Raw genomic sequence first — 24,125 nt, forward strand, 5'->3', positions numbered from 1 at the left:
ATGTGGAAGCACACAAACAGAGAATTTAACATTCTCTGAAACAGAGAATTTAACATGCTCCTGGCAGCTCTTATTTTTCCTCATTATTAAATGCATGCCTAATTTCTGGCTTTAGCCGACAGCATTAGTAGTTCTTGCATTTGACCAGTCTTTTCTGCCCATATGACCCTGTGACCATATTCACATCAAGCTTTTTGATAAACTATTCAAAGCGATTTTTTTTAATTGTATTGAATAAGGCATTTTCTCAGGGTCTTCAATCATTTATTTAACGGTTCTACATCTCTCTCATTCTCCTATAGCTTCTTCAAGTAAGTCCCAGGCCCTGTGCTCCATCCTAGTCTGATCTTACCAGAGCCACGAAGACAAGTGACACTGATGCCTCTGTGACAACTAAGAGGAAACAAATCATCCCCATCTGCTCTGTGAGGATGACACACGCACACTCCAGTTAATGACAGATGCTAAAAGCCTGATCATTCTTAATTATGATAACCCTATCTAGCTGTTGCACACAAAATAATCTTCTGCCATCTCAGAACTCTGCCAAATTTGGGCTGGTATTCACGGACAGAGCAAGAGGCTGATCCAGGCCACAAAAAACACCCTGACGAACAGCAAGGAACCCCTAGAGAAGTTCTAAAGGAAACACTTGGCATGGCCAAAAGCACAGTCTTTCAGAAATAATTTTTTTAGAAATTCTACAAGAAAATTTATGAAACTGTGTACCGAAATTTTAGCCATGTTATTGTATAAAGTAGTAACAAACAAAATAGTAAGCAAATGGCAAAGAACACACTTCTGAAAACTGAAAACCCCTTCCTATCAGAAGCAGAACTAGTAGCCAAGATAGATCAACGCAGACCCTGTGAAAAAGCTCTTGCTATTTCTTTGCCTCACTTTAAAAGAGAAGAGCATTTTTTCTTTCAGATACATTGCAGAAATCTCCTAGGTTTTAGTTAAACTTGCCTACAATGAAATTATCATTTCTGGAATAATTAGACCATGGAAAACTGCATTTTCCATTTAGATTCAATCACGAGATTCTTGTTCTTTTTAATATTATTTTGCGGCTCTATGTGAAGTATGGGTGACACATACTGAAATGATTTTTTTTCTTCTCCAGTTTCTACGGCACCTGCTAGAAGCTTTAGGCACACAAAATTAAATCTATTTCAAAGGTACCCTGTTTCCCCAAAAATAAGCCCTACCCCAAAAATAAGCCCTAGCATGATTTCTCAGGATTTTTGAGGATGCTTGAAATATAAGCACTACTCAAAAAATAAGCCCTAGTTACGTTTCATAAAAAAAGGTCAATTTAAATAGTGTCCAGGCAGCTACACGTGTGAAAAGTAAGCATCTTTCGGAACAAAAACTAATACCAACCCTGTCTTATTTTCGGGAAAACAGGGTACAAAACATTAATCACCTCTTGACTTTTTTCCAGGTTAACTATCAAATGTGTTATACCAACATGTGTACAAAACTTGGCTTCTGAAGCATCAATACCTCCCCTGATGTTAACTATTTAATAACCCAGCACAGAGATCCTGTAATCAACTCTCCCCATGGAACTCGTCATAAAGGGAACCGCACTTAGAAATGAATTAGAAGTTCATACTCCCCGCTTAAATTAACTACCCCGGTCCTGAGCAATGGCTTCCTTGGGACTTCTCTTCACGTTTAGTCACACAGCACAACAGCTTCACCCAACTTTTTAATCTCCCTTCTCCACCCGCCGAAAGGGAAAACAAACCAAAACTGCTGCGGTAGCTGATTTCACGCATCCCACACAACATCCAACAGGTCAGAAATGATACGGCTAAAGAGTGTTTACAGTGCAGCTCGGCAACAAGGCAAGAAACCGGGCAGGGCAGCTCCCAAGACCATCCAACCTGCCGGGGAGGCCGGGGCGGGGAAGAGGAAGGTGCAGATGAAGGAATCTTCCCCAGGTTCCAGTATGAGTTGGGGAACGACCTATTAGAGAACAGTGTAGGGGAAAGGGACCTGGGGGTTCTGGTGGACAGCATGATGACCACGAGCCAGCACTGTGCCCTTGAGGCCAGGAAGGCCAATGGTACCTGGAGTGTATTAGAAACGGGGTGGTTAGTAGGTCAGAGAGGTTCTCCTTCCCCTCTACTCTGCCCTGGTGAGACCACACCTGGAATATTGTGTCCAGTTCTGGGCCCCTCAGTTCCAGAAGGACAGGGAACTGCTGGGGAGAGTCCAGCATAGGGCAACAAAGATGGTGAAGGGAGTGGAGCATCTCCCATGTAAGGAAAGGCTGAGGGAGCTGGGGCTCTTGAGCTTGGAGAAGAGGAGACTGAGGGGTGACCTCATTAATGTTTATAAATATGTAAAGAGGATGGAGCCAGGGTCTTCTTGGTGACAACCAATGATAGGACAAGAGGCAATGGGTACATACTGGAACACAGGAGGTTCCACTTAAATTTGAGAAGAAACTTCTTCTCAGTGAGGGTGACAGACACTGGAACAGGCTGCCCAGAGAGGTTATGGAGTCTCCTACTCTGGAGACATTCAAACCCACCTGGACGCATTCCTATGTAACCTCATCTGGGTGTTCCTGCTCCAGCAGGGGGATGGGACTGGATGATCTTTCAAGGTCCCTTCCAATCCCTGACATTCTGTGATTTTGGGGAATCCACACAGCTCTGCACCTGGGAGAAATTCAGGCCTGGTTCCCACCACTTTGCTTCTGGCCTCCTCACGGCACTCTCAAAGGCTGCAGCGCAAAATAAACCCCTCAGGTGAATTTTCACAGCTTAGAAAAGCATTAATAGCACCAGATACACTGAGCTCCCTGAAAACTTCAGAAGACAACACTCCACAACTTCTGGCTTAACTTACATCATCAGAAACACACTACTCCCTTTGAAAAGGAAAGCCAAAATGTTGCCTAAACTGATAGAGAAGAAGGGAAACAAGGGCTTAGGGGGTTGGATTTTTTTTCCCCTCACATCAACACCAGCAAAATACTTGTCGCTAAACTCTGTTGTTTTTTTTTTATTCAACATGAACAGCAAATTTTATCCAGACATGAAGTACATTTTTAAACCAAAACTCCTCCGTCACATTTTTCTCAGCAATTCTTCTAGTTATTAAATGCTTTTTAGGCAAACCTACTGAACAGCTGCTTAATATTTTCAAGTAGTTTTGGTCCAGGTAGCATCTGCCAACCTCTTAGCTACATTTAGTATCCTCCCACAGCTGCAGCCTAACAGACTTCTCTATTGAGACTTAAATCAGCAGCCTCTTTGTCTCCATGCAACTGCTCTTTTGCTGAAAATGGTATGGCAGCACAGAAAGCACAATATGAATTTAAGCAGTGAAACTGGTAGAAAACTTCTTGTTGTCTAGAAGGAAAAAATGCAAGTTTGTACTCATTTCCTCAGTAGAAAAACACAATGCAGGCCTTTCCTCCCTGCAGCCACATGGACGCAATCGCAATGGCACATACAAGTGCAAAATAGACACTTCAGTGCTCAGCTTCACTTGCTGCCCCCATAACCAGTTCCCATCCCTTCCAGGGATGGATCAGGTGGAATCGTTCCTAAGGGCAAGGAGCAGACAAGGACCGTGCTGCTCTTCATGGTATCTTTTTGTTCTAGAAAGGAAAACTCTGCTTCCCTGCAATTTACATCTCCTTGCAGGATTCTCAGAAGTTTTACAACTATAGAATGCCGAAATTTCACACTAACTTTTTTCCCTCTGTTTAGTATTATAAGAATGTCGTGGTTTCAGTGTTACGCATGTTCCTCACCATGTGTAAGAACAACAAGCATTAGGGCAGAGGCACTAAATTTACTTAATATTGCTGATCTTCATCTTCTTCTAAAATACAAAACAAGGAATATTTGTGTTTAACAGCAACTACTGGCTTCACCAACAAGAAACCGCTGTGCAAGTTTTCCAGTTAACACGATCCCTACCTCACCCCCCAAACCCAAAGACCTTGTATGATCAGATTATTCCTCACTGGGTGAAATGAGAAATCCATTGTCACCTCACAAGTGCTACTTAATACCTTAGCGTTAGACAAACGTAGAAACCTGACCTTTGACAACTTGTTTTATTTAATAAACTTCAATTGCTGCCAGTTACCAAAACATACAGAAGCAACAGCAACTACTTGCATCTAACATCTCAATCCTAATCTAATACTCTACCTGAAATTTATACACAAAAACAGGGGGTTTAAATAAAGTTTGTCTGGAGTTAATTTAAAAAAATCTTCTGAAATGTTGATGGCTGATTGTTGATGACTGGTCTTTCCTTATTCTCCTACTTGAAAAATGCGGCTATTTTTTTCAGAATATTTTCTCGCACATTATTCCAACAGAGCAATCACAACAGCAGCTCTCTGTGAAATCCTTAACAAAACCAGCAAACCAAATTATCAAAAACACAACTAAGCCGTGCCAGGACATACTCATTCTTTCACAAACACACTTCTAAACACGTGTGTGCACAGACACACACACCCCCCCCCACCTTGAACCCATGCCTCAATTTGTTCCAGGTTATTTCATCCACTCAATCTCAAGTGCTCAGCACTAAGATACATGCACTCTGGTTTCTACCTTAGTCATGTATACCAAGGTAAACATTTAAATTTCAATGCGACTTCACACAATAACCATAAAGAACCAAAAGAAAATAAATCAATTCCTTTCCCTTAACGCTGTAGGAGATGTTTAAGATTAGCCAGGTGGTAAATTCCATCTTTCATTTTATCATATTTCCAGATATGAAATACTGTAAACCCTCTGTGTTACTTATGATTTGTTCACTCCACAGGAATGAAAATATGAGTAGTATTTAGTTTTCTTAACTGGTCACTTCTTCTGTTATTTGCCAAAATAGATCAACACTGACCTCAGAAATGGATCTAATCTTCCCAAACTTTATACCCTCATATTCTATCACACTATATTCTCCCCTTTTCCAAATATGTAGTTCTGTAGGAGATAAAGTGGATTAAAGACATGTAGAGGATTATAGATTATGTAGTTAGAACAAACATAGGCAAGTATTTCAAATAGCTGACCCTACAGAAAGGAATCACATTCTGTTCTCAAGATGATATACAAAAATAGAAAGTACATTCCACTAGGAAAATATTTACTTAATAATTTATCATTTAAGAACTACTACTGTACAAATTAAAGTACAAAGACAGCACATTGAAATCAATGTGAAGATACATACGCAATGATTACAATACAGCTTCAATTTTGATTGTGATTGGATTTACAAAGTTTATTCCAGCATGAACCACACTTCTGTTTTCCCCAGGAGTCCTACGCTTGAAACCAATTCCAATGTCTCTGGGTAGGAGAGGCTGAGAAACACAGTACTGCCAAAAAGTCTAGAAATAAGTGATAAAAATCTCAAAGTATCCAACTGGAAAGAATTGCCAGCGAGATGTAAGAATCAATTTAGTCCAGACATTAATAACTTCCTTAATGATGTATACGATTAAAATAGCATATAGATAACATCTTCTGAGGATATTAAATAGGGAACTTTGAATAGCAGTAAAATCAGAAATAATACAAAGGAACCTAAGCAAATTCCTTACATGGCCAGAAAATAAAGTGAAATTCCATTTGGAAAAACACCAACTAATACATCTGGGAAAATAATCCCAAATATAGATACTCAATATGGACAAGAAACCTGGGAAACAATAATGCAGAAAAACGGCATTAACCACAAATGCAACACAAGCTCAGAAGAGGGGGAGGCACTGCCAAGGCAGCCACTGAACCTGGGAATGGGAAAAAGCTGAATTGACTTCCCTTTCACCCGTTTGACTCCTCTCCCAAGCAAAACTCATGTGGGTGGGCACTCAATTCAACTCTCTTTACTGCAGCTCTGGACCTGAGATAGGTCCTCTTGCTCGAGACATGTAAACTCCATGGGCAAAAATATTAGCAGCTACTGAATGCTTTATCTAAATAGATCGACTGTAATGAAAAAGTCTGCTTTATTATTGTATATTATGCAGTGTTGTAGAGCTTTTCTATTATATTTGAAGTATCAGGGGTTTTTTAATCCAGAAGTGCAATACTTATCCAAAACCAAATAAACATGAAAATATGTTCATTTCCAAATCATTTGCTTTTTATTGACCATGACATTTTTGCACATTTGGCTACAAGTGGAAGAACTTTGAAGATGTTGGCTCTCAAATGAATTTTTGCTGCAGTGCAATGCCTGTCCCGCTAGGATCAACTGTGCAAAACAAGGGGGCCCAACAATGTCATGGCCCCAAGCCTGACAGTGTTCAAGGAAAAACTGGACAGCACCTTCAGACATATGGTGTGAACTGTGGGGTTGTGCTGTGCAGGGACAGGAGTTGGACTTCATGACCCTTGCGGGTCCTTTCCAACTCAGCACATCCTATAACTCTATGATTCTAACTTACTTCAGTCAAATGAGCTTACCTCAGAATCTATTCTGAAGCACATTTCAATCCTCCTCTGCAAAATCCTTGATTAAGAAAGTTTCTGCAACAGGAATGACTGTTCCTTACCAAGCAGGAAATAAAAGAACTTGCTCAGAGATATTTCAAAACCTGCTTCTTGCCACTTTTGTTTCTAGATATTACGGCATTCCTTCATTAGGATAATATCTGGAAAACTTAAGAAAAATATTTTACATTTCTAATATAAATTAGAATCTCTCTAGTTACCTTACAGTCACTCAGAACCAGCTCAGAAGCATATACAGCAATTCTAGCAATGATTTGGGGTTTGTGGGGTTTATTTTTTCTTTTGTAGAAGGGCTGCTTTGGAGTGGGGATGTCCCACTCAAGTGTGTTAGGTCATAGAATCATAGATGTCCTGAGTTGGAAGGGACCCCCAAGGATCATCGAGTTCAACTCCTGTCCCTGCACAGGACAACCCCACAGTTCACACCGTGTGTCTGAGGGTGTTGTCCAGTCTCTTCTTGATAGTTGGTAGAATCTGTCCCACCTGAGATTTAGCGATACCTGAACCAAACCTTAAACTTGGCCCCTCTTGCCCAAGAAGCAGGGTGCTCCAAATGCTGTTTGCTGAACTTGACTGTGCGCATCATGGTAGTTTAAAGACAACGGGACACTTAAAGAACAGGAAGATGAACAGACTTGTCCTGGGAAATTCAACACACTTCTCCTGACTTTGGAATTTCCTCCTATTACAAGGAGACAAAATATTGAGATCACTGACTGTGGCTGTCTTTTTCTTAAAAGGCTGCATCTACTTAATTTAAGATTTTGGGCATTTATTTGTTATGGGTTTTTTTTCCTGAAATTAAGGAAGAGTGAGAAATTTCACTCCATGACCTGAAATCCCACAGTTAATGAAAGGATGGTGTAAACATAACCTCAAGCATTTTGTTCCTTTCTCCTTCCTTGCCAGAACTCCTTTTCACTCATCACAATGAAGTGTCTAGAACTTTTCCAGGAGCCTTTTCACCGCTCAGCTTATGCCGAACCCACAGTATAGATCCCATTTGTTCATTTCTCTAATACTAAGAGTCTTGCGGCAGTTCTTTTTACTTGTGGCTAACAAGATTTCATCTGGCAGCTCAGATGATATTCAAAAGCAGTTTACAGCAACGGACTTTTTTCTGAGTTTATGGTATCCAAAATATAGGCTAACAACCATGTGCTGTCTTTTCCTCAAAGTGTATCTACAAAGCTCTGCATTCCAGCCCTCCCACATATCTAAGAGGTCTCCTCCCGTACATTTGCCATCCAACCTACCCTGTGACAATCTCACCGCTTTTCCGAGGGCCCAAGCCAGGTACCAGAACTTTAACCACAATCTCCATCACTCATCCAGATAATTCTGGAGCTATTCTTCTCAGAAGGACTAATAACCACTTCTCTCCATCATCCTTTCTAGTCCTAAAAACAAGTGGCTTTTGATCTTGAGTAAAATACCCATTAGTCTAGGTTTTGCCAAAAGTAGATACAGATTTCCACTAAGATGCTCTACTAGAGGCAAATCACAGGGGTGGCTATTTTCTTCCTCTTTGCATTGCCTTTTCACCCTTTTCACACTTTTTAAAGACGAGTAGAAATTTCAGCCACTGCAGTTTCTCACCATTGGTGGGGAAGGAGGTTCTGCTGCTTCTAATGATAAGCAAGAGGGAGAAAAAAGAAAACAAAAAATCAAAACAATCAAGAGCGTGCACAGAGGAGAAAGGACAAAGAAAATTATGGCATGAATACCAGAAAGGGAAAAGTGTCTTGCATTAAAGTTTGACTCCTGCAAGAGGCAGGACGGAGCTGGCAAGCTCTTCCAGGGCGGATCTCCATCCTGACAGGTCCCATCTTGTCTCCAGAAGTGCAGACAAACAACCACAGTCACACACTGATGGAGCTTAAGATGAACAGACGATGTCTTTCTTTATCAATATAGCCAATTTTATTATAGCAAGATTTTCAATAACCTCTGCAACCCACTCCACCTGGAGTGCTTGTTTTCACATGTGTGAGTGAGTTTTATCACCCTCTTGTGGAAAAATAAGTGAATTGTATCCATCAGAGGTTCTAGGAAGAAGCAGAAAGTGGAACTAAGGAAGGCAGTGATAAAGAACAAGCAAAGAAGAAGAAATGAGAGTTATGGGCTGGGTGGAATAAATGGACAGTGAAGGAGAACAAAGATGACTAGTAACTCAATACCACCTCAACTTCTTTAAAAACCTATCCCAAAAATGTTATTTGAAAATATCAACAACAACAAGCTGCCAAATTTACTCTCCCTTGGTAACACTGACAATATTCAACAAATAAATTACGTTCTCTACAGTGATTCAAGTACTGTCTCAGTTGTAACTTAAGTCAGAAGACACTTGCTAGATACTTTCTCATTTAAAAACTCTGCATGTAACATCTATGCCCTGCTGTTGGAATGTGAAAGTGCAGAGCACACAAGCTAAGCTTGCAAAGAAAACTAATGGAAGTTTATGCATTCACATTACATCTTACTGGGTAACATAAAAAGAAAATCAGAATATTTAATTCCTCTAAAGTCTGGAATCATCCTTTCCTCAGTTTCTGACTATCCCAAATATCAATTCATAATATGAGAAGTTTAATTTGCAGTAGTCTACAACATAATCCATATGACAACGTATTCAAAACCCTGAAAGCAACAGACAAATTTACTGCCACCTGCACTTTAAAACTTGAAAATCCAAGTTTGTTACAAGCACACAAAAAAAAGAAGCCAAGAAAGTTGGGATAATTAAATCAAAATCAAGACACTGCACAGAGGCACAGAAATCCCAAACAAAGGGTCTACTCAGATCAGGAAGAGATCACAATTGTGGTGAAAAAACTAAGGTATTTCACACAATGTCTCCTGAAAATCTTTCAGGAGTCCCACAGCAAACGACAGACTAAACCCAACACAAACCACAGTTATCTTAATGACACTAAACATTTTTTTCTAGTGCTCTTCAAAAGAGTTAGAAATCCATTAAAAAAAACAATTCTAATGACAGATCTTCTTAACCTTATGATAACAGAATACCTAGAGGAACGCTTCCCTCCCATTACACAAACCACATTTATATACCTAGCCCCTATCCACTCTGAAAATCATAAAATGGATCATTATGCAAATTAAATTTATTTCATTGTTTTAATCAAAATTTGACAGTAAAGCACCTCTCCAGACAACCTACAATTTCAGCTTTACCTTATTCACGAAGTATCAGACTTTTCTGAATAAAAATTATTGTACCTAAGTACTTCAGCTCTATCTCCAACTGGGGAGCCAAGCCCTAAAATTAATACTTTTACCAGTAGATGCACATACTTCTATTCATCATCCCTGAGATACCACTGATAACTTACTTTAGCTTCTGCAAAATACCCATCAAGTAAGGAAGTCTGTGATTGATGTTTTGCAGCAGATACACCTTTTAAATTCTTAAAAATCTTCCAAAAACCCTAGTTATGCACAAAGTTTTATAATCAAAATACCAAACTGCTTGCCTCCACCTCTCTTATAACTTGTTTGGTTCTGAAGTCCAACATGATGTTATCAGAACAAGCTCATCAGATCAGGGAACACAAGAAGCTACTGTTACACACGACCTAGCAATATGTCCAGTGGTGTTCAACAGACTTTACAGCAATCTGATATTCTATTTCTTCTTTTAGGAAGCCATCCAGAAAGGATCCCTTTCTCTCTCTTACCTTCTGACCAGTTAACCAGGTACATCAACCCTGTTATACTCTGTCCCTTCTCTGCCATAGACTCTTGCAGATGCCGGGGAAAGGACCATCTACTTTACATGCAAGGAAAACTACCACAGTTAAGAACCTATCATGCAGAGCAGAAAGGAAAAAAATAATTGTAACATTAATAAAGAGCATAAATGCTAAATAATGATTTTTATATAAAAGTTTATTAAGAAAAACATCATAAGATGTTAAAGCATATTAAAATAATTTTTTTCTATTACATACTTGTTTTCAAGCCATACAACTTAATATAACAGAGTAAATATCAGACATATTTTCTACAGGAGATTGAAAAATCATAGAATCACTTCAGTTGGAAGAGACCCTAAAGGTCATTGAGTCCAACCACAACCTAACTGGCACTAAACCACGTCCCTAAGAGTCTCATCTAAACGTCTTTTAAACCCCTCCAGGGATGGTGACTCCACCACTGCCCTGGGCAGCCTGTTCCAATGTCTGACAACCCTTTCCATGAAGAAATTTTTCCTCATACCCAATCTGAACCTTCCCTGGCACAACTTGAGGCCATTTCCTCCTGTCCTATCACTTGCTACTTAAAAGTGACCAACCCCCTCCATGCTCCAACCTCCTTTTGGGTAGGTGTAGACAGTGATAAGGTCTCCCCCTCAGCCTCATGTTCTCCAGGCTGAACCCCCCAGTTCCCTCAACTGCTCCTCATCAGACTTGTGCTACAGGCTCCTCACCAGCCTCATCACCCTCCTCTGAACTCTCGCCATACATTGTTATATGAAATATATTTAAGAATATATACATTTTTGAAGTTAGACACATGTTACTATTGATTAGAAAGGCCTACTGGTGAGAAACCTTCCATTATAGTAAATCATTATTACTCCTGATGAAAACCATAGCTTGACTTGAAGACTTTGCTCAAAACAGACAATTTTTTCAATCAAGTGCAATAACTGAGGACACAAAAGCATTTTACACCAGTTCTTTGGACAGCTGCCTTATCTTTCGAAAATGCTTGATGAAGATCCTCAGGCTGTAGCTGCAGCAATTTTTCTTTGCTTTTTTTTTTTTTAAGCAGAAAACCACACACAGAAGCTACCAACCCTATGTAACACTTGATGACCAGCTCAGTTCTGCTGAATTAACTGTTTCAGAGAACACAAGGATCAAGCACATCACTGAAATTCAGAGGAGGCAAAATGTTTTTCATAACGTGGTTTACACTGTGGCCCCCCAGACCTGTCTCAGCACAAATGCGATGCTGTGCATGGCACTGGATGCACGGGAACTTCTCAAAGATTTGCCACCAGAAAAAAACCTTAAGGAATTGCACCTGCAAAGAAGACTGACACAAACAACCAGCAAGGTTTCAAACTAAAATAAGACGACTGCAGTATTTTTCTAACAGATTTTTTTTTAATCTTTGATAAATAATGTGTGCCCATTTGTTGATATTTATGAATTAAGACAGCTACCAAGATTACACGGTCACACCACTAACCCATAAAAGCCCAACCCTACCAAAAGTCCCCGAACTCAGTGAGTCTTCTTGTCTGCTGCTTTTAAGGACTTTTGCCTGATTGAGCCAAAGAAACAGTAATAACTTGAATGAAAAAAACGTAGGTGAAAGGAAGTTACCCTGACCCTAAAAATAGTTTTGTGTCCTCCTCCCACTCCCCAGAAACCATAAATGAAAATGCTTTTTTCAGGGAGGCAGTAGCTTGGAACGGATGAACACGAAGGGACTGCTTCCTTACTATAAACCTTCACCGATTAACAGTACAGGTATCCCACTGCAAGTATTGCATTTTAAAAACAAACCAGAAAATCAAATAAACTCAAGACCTGAAATTTCTATATGACATTAAATATACAACTTACTTATATACACAGATATATATTATAAACAATATACGCAAACACGCATTTTGTAAGTACACACATAATTCCAGAGATATGGAAAATGCACATTTCACAAGAGCAAAGTTCCATATTGTAATCAATTATAAAGGCAGGACTATACTCCAATAATCATGTGTGCTGTACAGAAATAATGGTGTGGCTAAATCAGAATTTATATTTGTCAAAGTTACTTCAGGAAAGGAATATAAAGGAGGTACTTATTACAGAAACAGGAGGTTCTATTACAGACCCCTAGGGTTACACTTGGACACAGAAAAGAAAATTCTAATATTATTAGAGAAATAAATAATATTGGGAAACATATCACAGAGACATACTGTGCAAATACAGACTGAAAACAAAAGTTTCTGATGATGGTAAAGTCTAAACATTCCTGCAGAAAATTATCAAGATTTTAGACTCAATCTTGTGAAGAGTACAGAAATATGTTTTACAGTGATTACAAGTTACTTCACTTTAAAAATAAAACAAACAAAAAGAAAAGGAGGAGGTGGGAATAATCACCACTTAACACTTCAAGAAGATTGATTGAGAAATTCAGGGAGTAAAACAATTTATACCAAAGGCTTCAGGTTAAAAAACAGAACAAAACAAAACACAACAAACAAGAAAATGCCACCAGAGTGGCTACAGGAAAATCACCAGACCTAAAGAAACTTAGAAATAAAAGACAAAAGAAACATTAGAAGCTCAGGGCTAAGCTGACGGCGTTTCTCTCCAACTCCAGTTTCACTAACACACTGTTGAGATAAGGAGGTTTTCTTTTCCTGTCACCTGAACTGCAAGTCAGTATTTCTACACGTGCCCATTCCATACAAATACAGCCCTACAAAATCACATTCCACATTTGGAAGACAATAACAAGAGAGAGAAAATTCAAGAAGACAGGATGTAATCAGGACAGGGTCCTTTCTAAACACCATTGAAAAAAAAACTTTTTAGAAACACCCAGGAATCTTTGAGATGATGATGCTGAAAGAAATTTAAAAGAAAGTATATATTCAAAAAACAACTGCCAAGAGCACAGAAGAAAGTGAAGAAATTAATTACGTATGACAAGAACCCCATACATCTTAAGAAAAAACAATAAAAACAAATAGTTCTTCTCCCTTTTGGGGTTCTGGCCCTGTTCCCCAATCTTATACAGAGATGGCCCATCATGTCCTGATTTATTTCAAGCAGAATGGGCACAAAATTCCTAGTAGTAGTTCCAAGGTTGATGCTGGATCCACTATTGATTATGTACAGCATAAACCAAGTTCCAGGTTTCTTACACACAATGAATTAGGAGTCCTGGAATCTATTTCCAATGATGGAAATACAGCAAAATTTTATTTTGAAAAGTCATAACCTCTATGACCCTAAAATCCTGTTTATATATTCGGGTAAAGTGTTTAACTTAGGTGCATTATTAACAGTTTCTTGATATCTGTAAAGCACTCCAAATTTCACAAATAGAGAGTAGCACAGAAAAGACAAGGAGTCAACCCCCAAGGAAGCAAACAGAAACTAAAAGCTCTATCTTCCTTCTTCTACCACTCAAATCATAACTATTTCCCATATGTACAATTCTGAAGGCAGTATCCATAAGTCTGGAAAAAACAGACTTTTCTATGATAAAGAATATATTTTTTTAAAAAATGAAAGCGACTGTATTTGAAAAAGAATGTGCACATCTAGCAGCTCTCAGTCAAAAATCTTTCTGGTAGGATTTTTTACTATTTTGGAAGTTCAGCATTTGACCTATAGAGAAGATTCGTAAGAAAAGCTTACAATGAAATCTCAACTACAGGGAAATAATATGATGATCAAAAGCAAATAGCAAGTAAAAAGATATTTTCTCTTTCTGACTATGCAATGCTCTTTTGTTGCCACTACAGCAATTCTTTAATGCCATGGAAACTATCTGATAAATGTACTAGAAGCTCAATAAATTTCATAATATTGAGGTAGAAAAGCAATTGGTATTGTTGACAGAGAACTTCTGTTCTGCGTGCCTATTTTAAGGCAGAAAAATTATCTAAAAATAAAAATCATACTTTGGACTGGTTTCAATCAAAATATACAGGAGTTTTAGAAAATCTGAAAGTGAACTACACTAATTGTATGAGATCATTGGAAAATGTTCGAAAATTATGGGGAAAAAAAACAGGCACACCTTGAAATTACAAAAATGTGATACATCGATTTAAAATTTAACAATCTTACTTTTGGATGGTTTGCTTTACCTAACATGTATTTTTAATGAGGGTGAGGGGGGATGGGAGGAATACTGTGAATTACATGCAAGTTTTCTGTCCGGTTTCTCAAGATGCTAAACATGTATTCATAAAGCATATGATTTGCTTTATCATCTATATGTATGTCTTCATCCTCTGGACACTCCCCTACCATTACAGATACCAGCAGAAATACAAGGGAACTCCCCTTTCCGCTTTTACATGTAATACTGAAATTGCTGTTTTCATGTGTCCACTGCTAAAATATGTATTTTTTTGCAACCCATTGGTCTCTAACATCACACTCCTACCAACCTGTCTCTAGATACTTCTACGTAAAAAGAGTCTCTATACAAAATGAAAGTAAAATAAGCCTCAAATAATACACCTACCCAATGCACACACAATATTATCTTCCTCTACGGAACAAGCGTTATTTAAGGCATGGCACAAACTGGGTTAACAAACTTGGGCTGGGTTTAAGTCGGGGTTCCACAGAGGTAGAACTACTCATTCCCAGAAAAGGGCCCTTCACCAGGACTGCTCTGCCACAAACCAGTTATTGGGGGGAGCTGCCAGCCTGGATTATACCAAATAAAGCCAAAATCAAAAGCCATAGTGCACTGCAGGAGACACCAGGCAAGAGCAAGATGTTGAAAAATGTATGTGAGATTGAAACATAAGAGTACACATATTGAAAATGCAAGACAATTGTATCACAACTCCCATATGCACTGCTCATCCCATTCCTCTACACTTGAAAGAAAGGGGAAAAAGCTGGTTTAAAAGTGTTATATTGGACATTAGTCATACTAAAAAAAAAGATAACTCCCAATTAGATTTAGTCACAACGCAATAAATAAAAATATAATTAAATTAATAGAAAAGTTAAATATTCACTGTAGGAAAACAGCAGCTTTTTGGCTTGTGGATTTTGGAAGCCTAAACTCAGCCCAAGAGAGCCTCAGAAGGCACATCTTATTTTCTAAATACATTAAATGTTTGCTTACAAAAAGATACACACACACTTTTGTTAATTAAAAAAAAAAAGCCAAAAACATCCAACAGTAAAAACTTGATTTCGCCATACTTTTTTTTTTCCTGGAATAAGCAATACTAAAAATTTCTGTTCTTATTATATTTCCTAAATGGTTGGTTATTCTTTAGACTTGTACATCGCATAAAAACATACTGTGTCTTCTACTTCTATTTCCTGAAACATTTTTATTACCAAATGAACAACAATGACGCTGACTTATCTGTTTTTGCAACACAGGCATGTATGTTCACAGAAGGCAACAGCCTGCATTAAACCACTACCAAAACAAGCCATTTCACTAGATCTGACTCTGCCCCTGGGGAAAGGAATGAGAGCAGATAAGATGTGACAGATGTGTAGTCACGTCACTTAATACACTACTGGAAGGTGCTCAAATCATTATAATGACAGACATAGTATAAAAACTTGCAAAGAATGGACTAAACATTTATCTAGTTTTCTGCATACATGATTCGTGTCATCAAAAAGATACTGAAGTCCATAAAAGTGCTATTCGAGAGAAGACAGTATGCAAATGTCAATATGCCATATAGTTATTAACAACAATAACAAAAAAGGGGGCACAGCATCTATGTATGTGTCAACAAAGCCCCTTCACTGTGAATATGAAATAAGTCTAAGGTTCAATCTGAGGTCTGTCCTCTAAAACTTTCCTGTACTGAAATATTTCTGGAGGGGTTTAATTAAATTTGAAATTTAGCCAAAACAAAAATTTTAAATTAACTTAACAACTGTAGATCTCCAAACTGATCCCATTTTTCTGAGACTTTAAAAAGTTATTTTGCTGAAATCTCTGGTTTTGTTTGAAAGACACAAACAATAAGGATAAAATTGGAAATAATATGGTTACTGGACTGAAGTAACAGGACTAGTCACTTGTTTGAAGGTAACTCAAAACCTAAGAGTTTAAAAGATTAGGACTTTTAGGCAATTGGGCAATAAAAGTAAGAAAAATGCAGAAGAAAATTGTTCCCTCATCTCTTTCAGGTTTAATAATCCTGAATGTTAAAAATATTAATGTAGGTCAATAATATTTCCAAACAGTAGCATGATTTTTAACTGGTAATGTCCCTTCAGCAGGGACCAACACCACTGCTGTTTAAGAACGATTCTTGGGCCTAAATCCTGCAAATTAATCTGCACAGGTTCCCTGTGCCTCTGGGAATCCGCATTAAGTCAAAGGGGGAAAACTAACTCACAGGATCAGATTCTTAATTTGAAGCTGGACCACTGTAACTCATTATGACACTAATCATAAATGTCTCACCAACACTCTCTGCTCCCCATCTGTTTGTTTTATCTTATTATAGTTTTATATCTCAATCCATGGGACAAGCTGCAGTAGTCAAATTAAGCACCTGCATATGCCTGTGTTTCTGTAAGACCAGGTCCTCAGGCAAAGGCAAGGTTTTTTCTTATGCCTGTGCTCAAGCCTAGTTTACTCCCCAAATGGGACTAAACAATAGAATAATTATAACATAAATGTCTTCATTTTTATAAATACAAATCTCAATGTTTTCCAGTAACCTAGCCATTTAAACCAAAGGACAAACTCCATTAACCTTCTGAAGTGTATTTTTAAAGGAAATAACCTACCCATCAAAAATGACCTGCAGAAGTATAAAACTGAGCTTTAACATTATTTTAACAGAGCATTTGCTTCTTTATCATACTGTAACAAAACAAAAGGGAAAACTCATAAAATAATACTCATTGTGGGCTACAAAGTCAAATCCACTGGCAACAACAGACCCTAAATTGAGACAAGCTGAAGGGAGCATTCTGGTACAGCACAGAATCATGGAATGGCTTGGGTTGGAAAAGACCCTCAAAGCTCATTCAGTCCAACCCCTGCCATGAGCAGGGACATCTTCACCCAGATCAGGTTGCTCAGAGCCCCGTCCAGCCTGGCCCGGGATGTCTCCAGGGATGGTCCATCCACCACCTCTCTGGGCAACCTGGGCCAGTGCTTCAGCACCCTCAGTGTAAAAAATTTCTTATGTCTAGCCTGAATTATCACTCCTGGCCTCCTGCTCTTCTACTCTCCTCTATGCTTCCAAGTCGGTCACTGTCAGGCATGATGCAGTGTGGCAAGATGGACCTTACTCTTGACCATGCATGGCCATTTGAGCATTCTTACAGGTATCCCACATAAACAAGCCCCAAATCCTTTAATGACAACTCCACTAGAACTAATCCCAGAATCTTAGTTTTAATTAAAAGGCATATATGAAGGTGTGCAATTTTTTTTGCAACTTCTCTATTCCTATGAAGAAACAGATTTAAGAACTAAACTAAAGTGCAATTACACATTTATTACATATTTCAGTACTCTGATTAACAAATCTGTCAAACAGGTAGAGGAAGGAAAGTTGGAAATATACTTGCCCACAAAGCAAAAATGGGACAGACATAATATTACATCTATTAAACTTGCTATTTTCCAGAATTATCAGCACCAACCATGCTTGTTTTCACTACTTGTAACAAAACAGAAAAATGGCAATGAAAGAAATTCACAAAACCAAATAAACCATTGGAGAATTCAGTGTAAAAGAAACCCTTCTGGAAGACGATTCCCCCTTCCTCATCAGACAGACATAATTCTGCGAGGTGCTTTTGGCCCCTGGATTTGTACTGAAATTCAGTGACAACTGGGATTTAAGGGAAGCATTCGAGATATTACAGAAATATTGGCATCTATTCCAGAGTAGTATGCTGGATCATAATTTTCTTTCCCAAATTAGAGGTTAAATCTGCCAGCAGAAACTCAACCAGAGCTGGGAAACGCAGGCTCTCAAAACAGTAGCGTCTTGCCTAAGACCTGACTGGCACCATCTCTCCTCTTGAGAGGCTGCAGCTCATGGGACCTCTCAATTTCAAAACCCAGGAGAAGGCAGGAGCTTGGAGTTATCCATTCACAAATGCTACAGGAGAGGGTCCCATCTCCCCACTAATAACTTGCCACATGGCATTCAAAATGGGCTGCATTTGGCACCACTGTCACAGGTTTGCAGATCCACGCATTACAAGGCAAGACCCTAAAAACCAGTTTCTCTCTGCCCTTACCAAAATTATTGTTGTTCTAGGTCAACTGTTGAAGATTCAGAAACTAAAATACACACACATAGTCTGAGTGCCTTGAAAATTCAAGTCACCGTGCGGGTTAACATCAGCATTTAAAACTTTCAAAAGTATTGCAAACAAGTACCACACCCTCAAGTTACAGATAAAATATTTTGCAGAGCTTAAACACATATATTTCTGGCACGAAACATTTCTCATTGCTGGCAAAATTTCTTTCCAATTTCTGGCAATAGAATACTTTGAGTTTAGAAGTCAGCTGCAGAGTCAAATTGTATTATTAATCAAAAATCATCCTTGATCTTACCTTTTAGCAGAGGCAGGGGAGTTAACTCGATGGGCTTGCCCTGAGACCTAAACTGGGAGGAGCTTTGTGACCTCTTCTGTCTGGCTTTTCTGACGGACTTCCGAGAAAATCCGTCTACTTTATCCACTGATGGAGGAGTAGTTGGTGCTGAGGACATATCCCTACTGAAGGAAAACAAGTGTTACAAACGCATTCCAAATGGGTGCAATGTGTAAAGATTAATCTAAATTTTCCAAATATCTTCCTCTCTCAGCACCACTCTCCTGCTGACACCTCAGCCAGATAGGCTGTTAATAGAGCTAAACCACCAACATATGTACAAATTGTATGGAATAAACTTAATAGAACAGTGTAATAGTTCTTCTTGGTCACTTTTTTATCTGTGTATCCCATTTGCCAAAAATCCTGCAACAAGAAAAATTCAGACCTAATGCTGGCATCATTACGTCAATAGAACTTCATACACCTGTACACACACTCAACATAGGATTGTAGCCTTAAACCATATGTTCTTTGGGACAAAGTAATTTCAAGTCATCCTGCAAGGCACCATGCATGCTAAAGAATGGGTATGCAAAAAGCTACAAGTGTGTTTTTTGGCATTAAAGTCATCAATATGCATAGGACAAAAAAAAGAGGCCGGAGAAAAATTCAGTTTATTTGCCACATCTACATAAAAGATTTTACAGAAATATAAGGAAGTACAGCAAAAAAGTATTGCTATGCTTCATGATTTCACTAAAACTGACAAAGTTTACCTATTATTTCTTTATTCTCCATTTTAGAAATACTCAGTTATTTTCTTGTGATTCTCTTTACATATAGTTATTCCACATTCTGGCATTTCTGTAAGAATAGCAGTGTGGCAGCCATAAATGTTCTAAGGGCATAAGCCAGACAAGGTTTGCAGGGAAGAGGCAGAGAGCCAAAAAAGGTTTCTGCAAGCCAAAGTTTGTTTGTTTCCCAACTCTATCAGCTAGTCTAAGAAACAGGCATTGCTTCTTCCTATAACACTTGCCATCGTAATACTCCTGTAGCTGACTCCATACTACTAAGAAATACCAAAAGGAAACAGTTAAACAGTAAATTAATCCATCCAGCGATCGTATTTACCGGCCTTGTCCTGTCTGTTAAAGGCCCATCACATCTTAGTGAAATACATGACTAATACTTCAGGGAAACAAGATAAGAGGAATTTAGGCCTACGTATTTCGGGCAGCTCTGTGTACAGTTAACTTCACCAGCGTGTGCACCTCCACGGAAATCAACAGAAGTATCTGCATTAATAACACGATCAGCAATGAGAGCAGCTCTGTTGATTCAGGAAGGCCACACGCTCATGCAGAGTTAAGCATCGGCATAAGCATTTGCAGGATCAGGGTCTTAGAACATGTCCTTGGAAAGCATTACTCATCCTCAATGTCTGTTGACTTCGATTACCAAAGCGACCGGTATGCTAAAAGAAGTTGATTCCACAATATACACAAGACTTTTGACTACTTGTTTTATTAAAATATTTGGTTACTCATCTGCTTCATAAATTATTAAATCCATTAAAACAGCTATTATTTGGGTTTGTCTTTTGTAAGGCAAGCTTTAGAAAGTATGACTTATTGCAACAGTGTAAACAAGTTCCAAAAGATAAGAACTGTTTAATACAAAATTACATATATATGCCCTAAGTCTATCAAAAATGGAACTATAAACTCCATAGCTTCTTCAAGAGAGAGCATGTGCAGCACCCAGAAGCTGCACTGTGCAGCTGGCATTACAATAATGAAAAAATCTTATTCCATCTTTTTGATTTCTCCTGAGGTATTCTTTCACTATCATCTTATGCTTTCTAAATATAATATACTCTAAGCAACATGAACCTGCACCTTAAACTGGGTTGTTTATCATCTGGGGGAAGGAAAAAAAATGCATCACCAGAGCATTCAGGCCCCAGCCAAGATTAATAAATAAAAAAGTCAGATAAACTGAAATAGAATGGCCTGTAGTTTAGCAACCCACTTCTAAGATTTCAACAGTCCACCAAAAACATACAAACATAAAGTTACCTGTTACATAAACCAAATTCTGGAAATACAGGCAAAAATACATTTGTAAAACCTGAATAGGCTGGCCCTATTTTCATCTCATCAAAAAGAATCCCCTCCTCATCACGTGCATCATTAAAGTGTAACCATTTCTGCAGAAACGTTTGCACGCTCTCCCAAAATTAAATTAGCAAAAAAAAAAAAAAATTTAAAAAAAAAAATGGACAGGGACTAAAGTAGATCACTTAAACTGCAGGATCATTGTGTCAGCAAGAAGCTTTACCGACACTTCTCTGCTGTAAATTTAGTAACAGTTTCCCTAACCTGCTTTATAAATTATTAAAATCTAATTCTAATTCAACAAGACTACATCCAGCCTAACAACCTTACAGTAAACACTGATCTTTTTTTCATCTCTCCAAATGAACATTCGCTCCCCCGAATACACTATCACGGGGCGGGGGGAGGAAGCAAGAGGTTATTTATTGTGTGCGAGGGGGAACGCTGCAAATCCAAGCCACGGCTTCTCGTTTCTTTCAGCAGGGGATCTGGTTTTATTCCGTATTTTGGTAAATACGAAGCCACGCACACCAGATCTGCTGGTTCCCGGGAGGGGGGGGGGCGAGTGGACGTGAAAATACCGACGGATCTCAGCGGGGAAGGAGCCAGCGGCTCGCTCCCCGCCCGGGGAAGCTGAGATGTAATTAGCTGCCTCCCGCCTGCTGCTCTCGGCTGTCATTTCCAGAAGGGAGCCGCGGAGCACCGCAGCTGGAACATGTCCTCCCCGCAGCCCCTCACCGCCGCCCGGCCCCCCCCGCCCGCCTCGGCCCGCCCGCGCCTCCTCCCCGCACCGCCGCCGCCTCGCCGCTCCCCCGCCGAGCGACGGAGGGAGGGAGGGATGGAGTTACCTTGACCCTCCTGGTAGAGAAGCCGGAGACGGGAGGGAGGCGGCGACGGCCTGAGCCGGGCTTGGCGGAGCGCGGCCGATGCCTGGCGGCGGCGGCCCGAGTGTGATACGCGCCGGGCTCGGTCCGTGCCGCGGCGGCGGCGCAGGAGCCTGTAGGCCTCGGCGGCGTTGGCGGCCTCCCCAGCGCAGGGCGGCGTTGGCGGCGGGTTCAGGAGCGGGCGGCTGCTCGGGCTCCGCTCAGTCCCATGCACTCGGCGCGGCCCCCTGCCTGCGATGGCTGCTGCCGCACTCACATTCCCGGCGGAGCCCTGCGGAGGGGCCCTGAGGAGGTGGGGGGGGACGCGGGGGGAGCCGAGTGCGGGCCGAGCCGAGGGGGAGCGGCGGGCGCGGTGCGGGCGGCCGCGGGGGGCAGGCCGGGCGGGTGGCGCGGCGGTGCTGCGCGGGGAGGGAAAGCCTCTTCCGCCGGCGGCTGGCTCAGGTGACAGGAGGGGTCCCGGTGGGCGTCGGGGTCGCGCTCCGGTTCGCTCCTATTGTCACTCTCAGCGGGCTCCGGCCATGGCACTCACTCACACACACTCACTCACAACCGAGCGTGCTGCCACCGCCCCCCGGCCCGCGGCCCGCCCCCCGCGCCCGCCCACTGGAGCTGCCGCCGGGACGCGCCGCCTCATTGGCGCCCGCCGCCGCCGCCGGGACAGCCGGGAAAGGGGAGCGCTGCCGGGGGAGGAGGTGGAGCCGGGGCCGGTCGGGGCCGCGCGCAGCAACGGGGGCTGGCGGCTCGTCAGCGCCATCGCCTTTCCCGTCCCTCTGCGGGGCGGAGGCGGGCGGGCGGGTGCGCGCCGGCCGCCGCGAGAGTGAGGCCCGTCGGCTGAGGTAAAAAACCCCGCTAATACTGAGGTAAAACCCCGCTGATACTGAGGTAAAACCCCGCTGATACTGAGGTAAAACCCCGCTGATACTGAGGTAAAACCCCGCTGATACTGAGGTAAAACCCCGCTGATACTGAGGTAAAACCCCGCTAATACTGAGGTAAAACCCCGCTGATACTGAGGTAAAACCCTGCTGATGCCGAGGTAGACTGCCTGTCCCGCCGCACCGGGCCCTCTCAGCGGGGCCCAGCGCCCCCTTCCCGGCGAGGGCAGCGGGCGGGAGGGGCCTCGGGGCCGGCCTGGCTGTGCCCGGGGCCGCCGGGGGACCGAACCGCTCCGGGCACGGCCCGCGGGTTCCTCACTTCGTAACGAGAGCCCCAAAGCAGTGGCTGACTTAGCGGCGACAGGATTTCTGCAGCCCTGCACATCTTACACATGGGTTGCTTTAGCAGTGTATGATTGCTGTCTGAATCATTTTGCCTTTATTTTTAATATATATACGTATCAGCCAGCACGAGTGCTTGGAAATAGTATTGTTAAATATGATCATTCTTGTTTAAATTTATTTACATGATGTACTGGTGATTATTTTTTGTTTTGTTTTCCCAAAATATTACTATTATGCCTATTATGTTTGAAAATAACATCCACTGTTTCCCCTGTATTTCTGACAGAGAAAAAAAAAAAGCCTTATATGAGCAGCTCTTCTGTGTTGATATGACCAAGACCTGCTGAGGTACTGTCATTTTTTTTAGGAAATGAGTTCAAGGGCAGTTTGAGAGCCATGTCCCCTGTTCGTTCAGGTAGCGAGTGCTTGAACCTTCTGGACATCACTAATCTTACGAAGGATACCTGGTTTTTGTCCCACTCAGTTTACTCTCCAGATATGCAAGTACCCATGTTGGTATAATGGCGAGGATGGGACTGTGACAGACTCGATTTATAGCCATTTAAGATGTTGTGAAAATTCTTTCAAAACTGCTCATTTTCAGCTGGGTAAGTTCACTGGTCCAGCTCACATTGAGGAACAGGAATGCTCTAGTTAAAATAAGAGCTCACTGCTACTGAAGTATAACTATAATGGACATTTTTGCCTCTCGTCTATCAGTATGCGTCTTGCATATCATAAGAAATATGTCTCCCCTAAATTTTTCTATCTATAGACTAAGCAATTCCACTTTATTTCAATCCTTCATTGTGTGTCATAGTTTTAAACCTCTCAAGATGGTTGTTTCTTCTCCCAGTGTTGTTTAAAAATCATTTGGTTCTTTCTGGAACTGCAGCACCCAAGACTGGCCACAGTACTACAGTTAAGACCTCAACAACTCCATCATCTGCTGTCCTGCCTGTCACAGATTACATTCCTCTTTACACATGCCAATAGGAATATTTCTGAGTCAGTATGATCTATTCACAATTTTGCTGACCTGTTTTACCCCCACATCCATTTCTGCTGACCTACCAAGACTGTTAT

The 24,125-nt window shown here is 40.8% G+C and overlaps 1 protein-coding gene across 3 annotated transcripts in view; it reads right to left on the bottom strand.

Annotated features, from left to right (window-relative positions):
• PPP2R5E (protein phosphatase 2 regulatory subunit B'epsilon) overlaps positions 1 to 22,409 on the bottom strand; it is an 81,923-nt gene extending 59,514 nt beyond the window's left edge. For 2 of the 3 annotated variants that reach the window (XM_082059464.1, XM_082059462.1), the window contains exons 1-2: positions 21,784 to 22,409; positions 18,837 to 19,000 (exon numbers count right to left, since the gene is read on the bottom strand). In XM_082059464.1, coding sequence (XP_081915590.1) covers positions 18,837 to 18,993 — 157 coding nt within the window. In that variant the 5' untranslated portion in view covers positions 18,994 to 19,000; positions 21,784 to 22,409. The remainder of the gene's footprint in view (positions 1 to 18,836; positions 19,001 to 21,783) is intronic. The other variant, XM_082059463.1, reaches the window with a different exon arrangement.
• Between the last annotated feature and the right edge of the window lie 1,716 nt (positions 22,410 to 24,125).

The sequence above is a fragment of the Streptopelia decaocto genome (assembly GCF_964273445.1).
Source record: "Streptopelia decaocto genome assembly, chromosome: 7".
In the NCBI taxonomy this organism is placed as follows: domain Eukaryota; kingdom Metazoa; phylum Chordata; class Aves; order Columbiformes; family Columbidae; genus Streptopelia; species Streptopelia decaocto.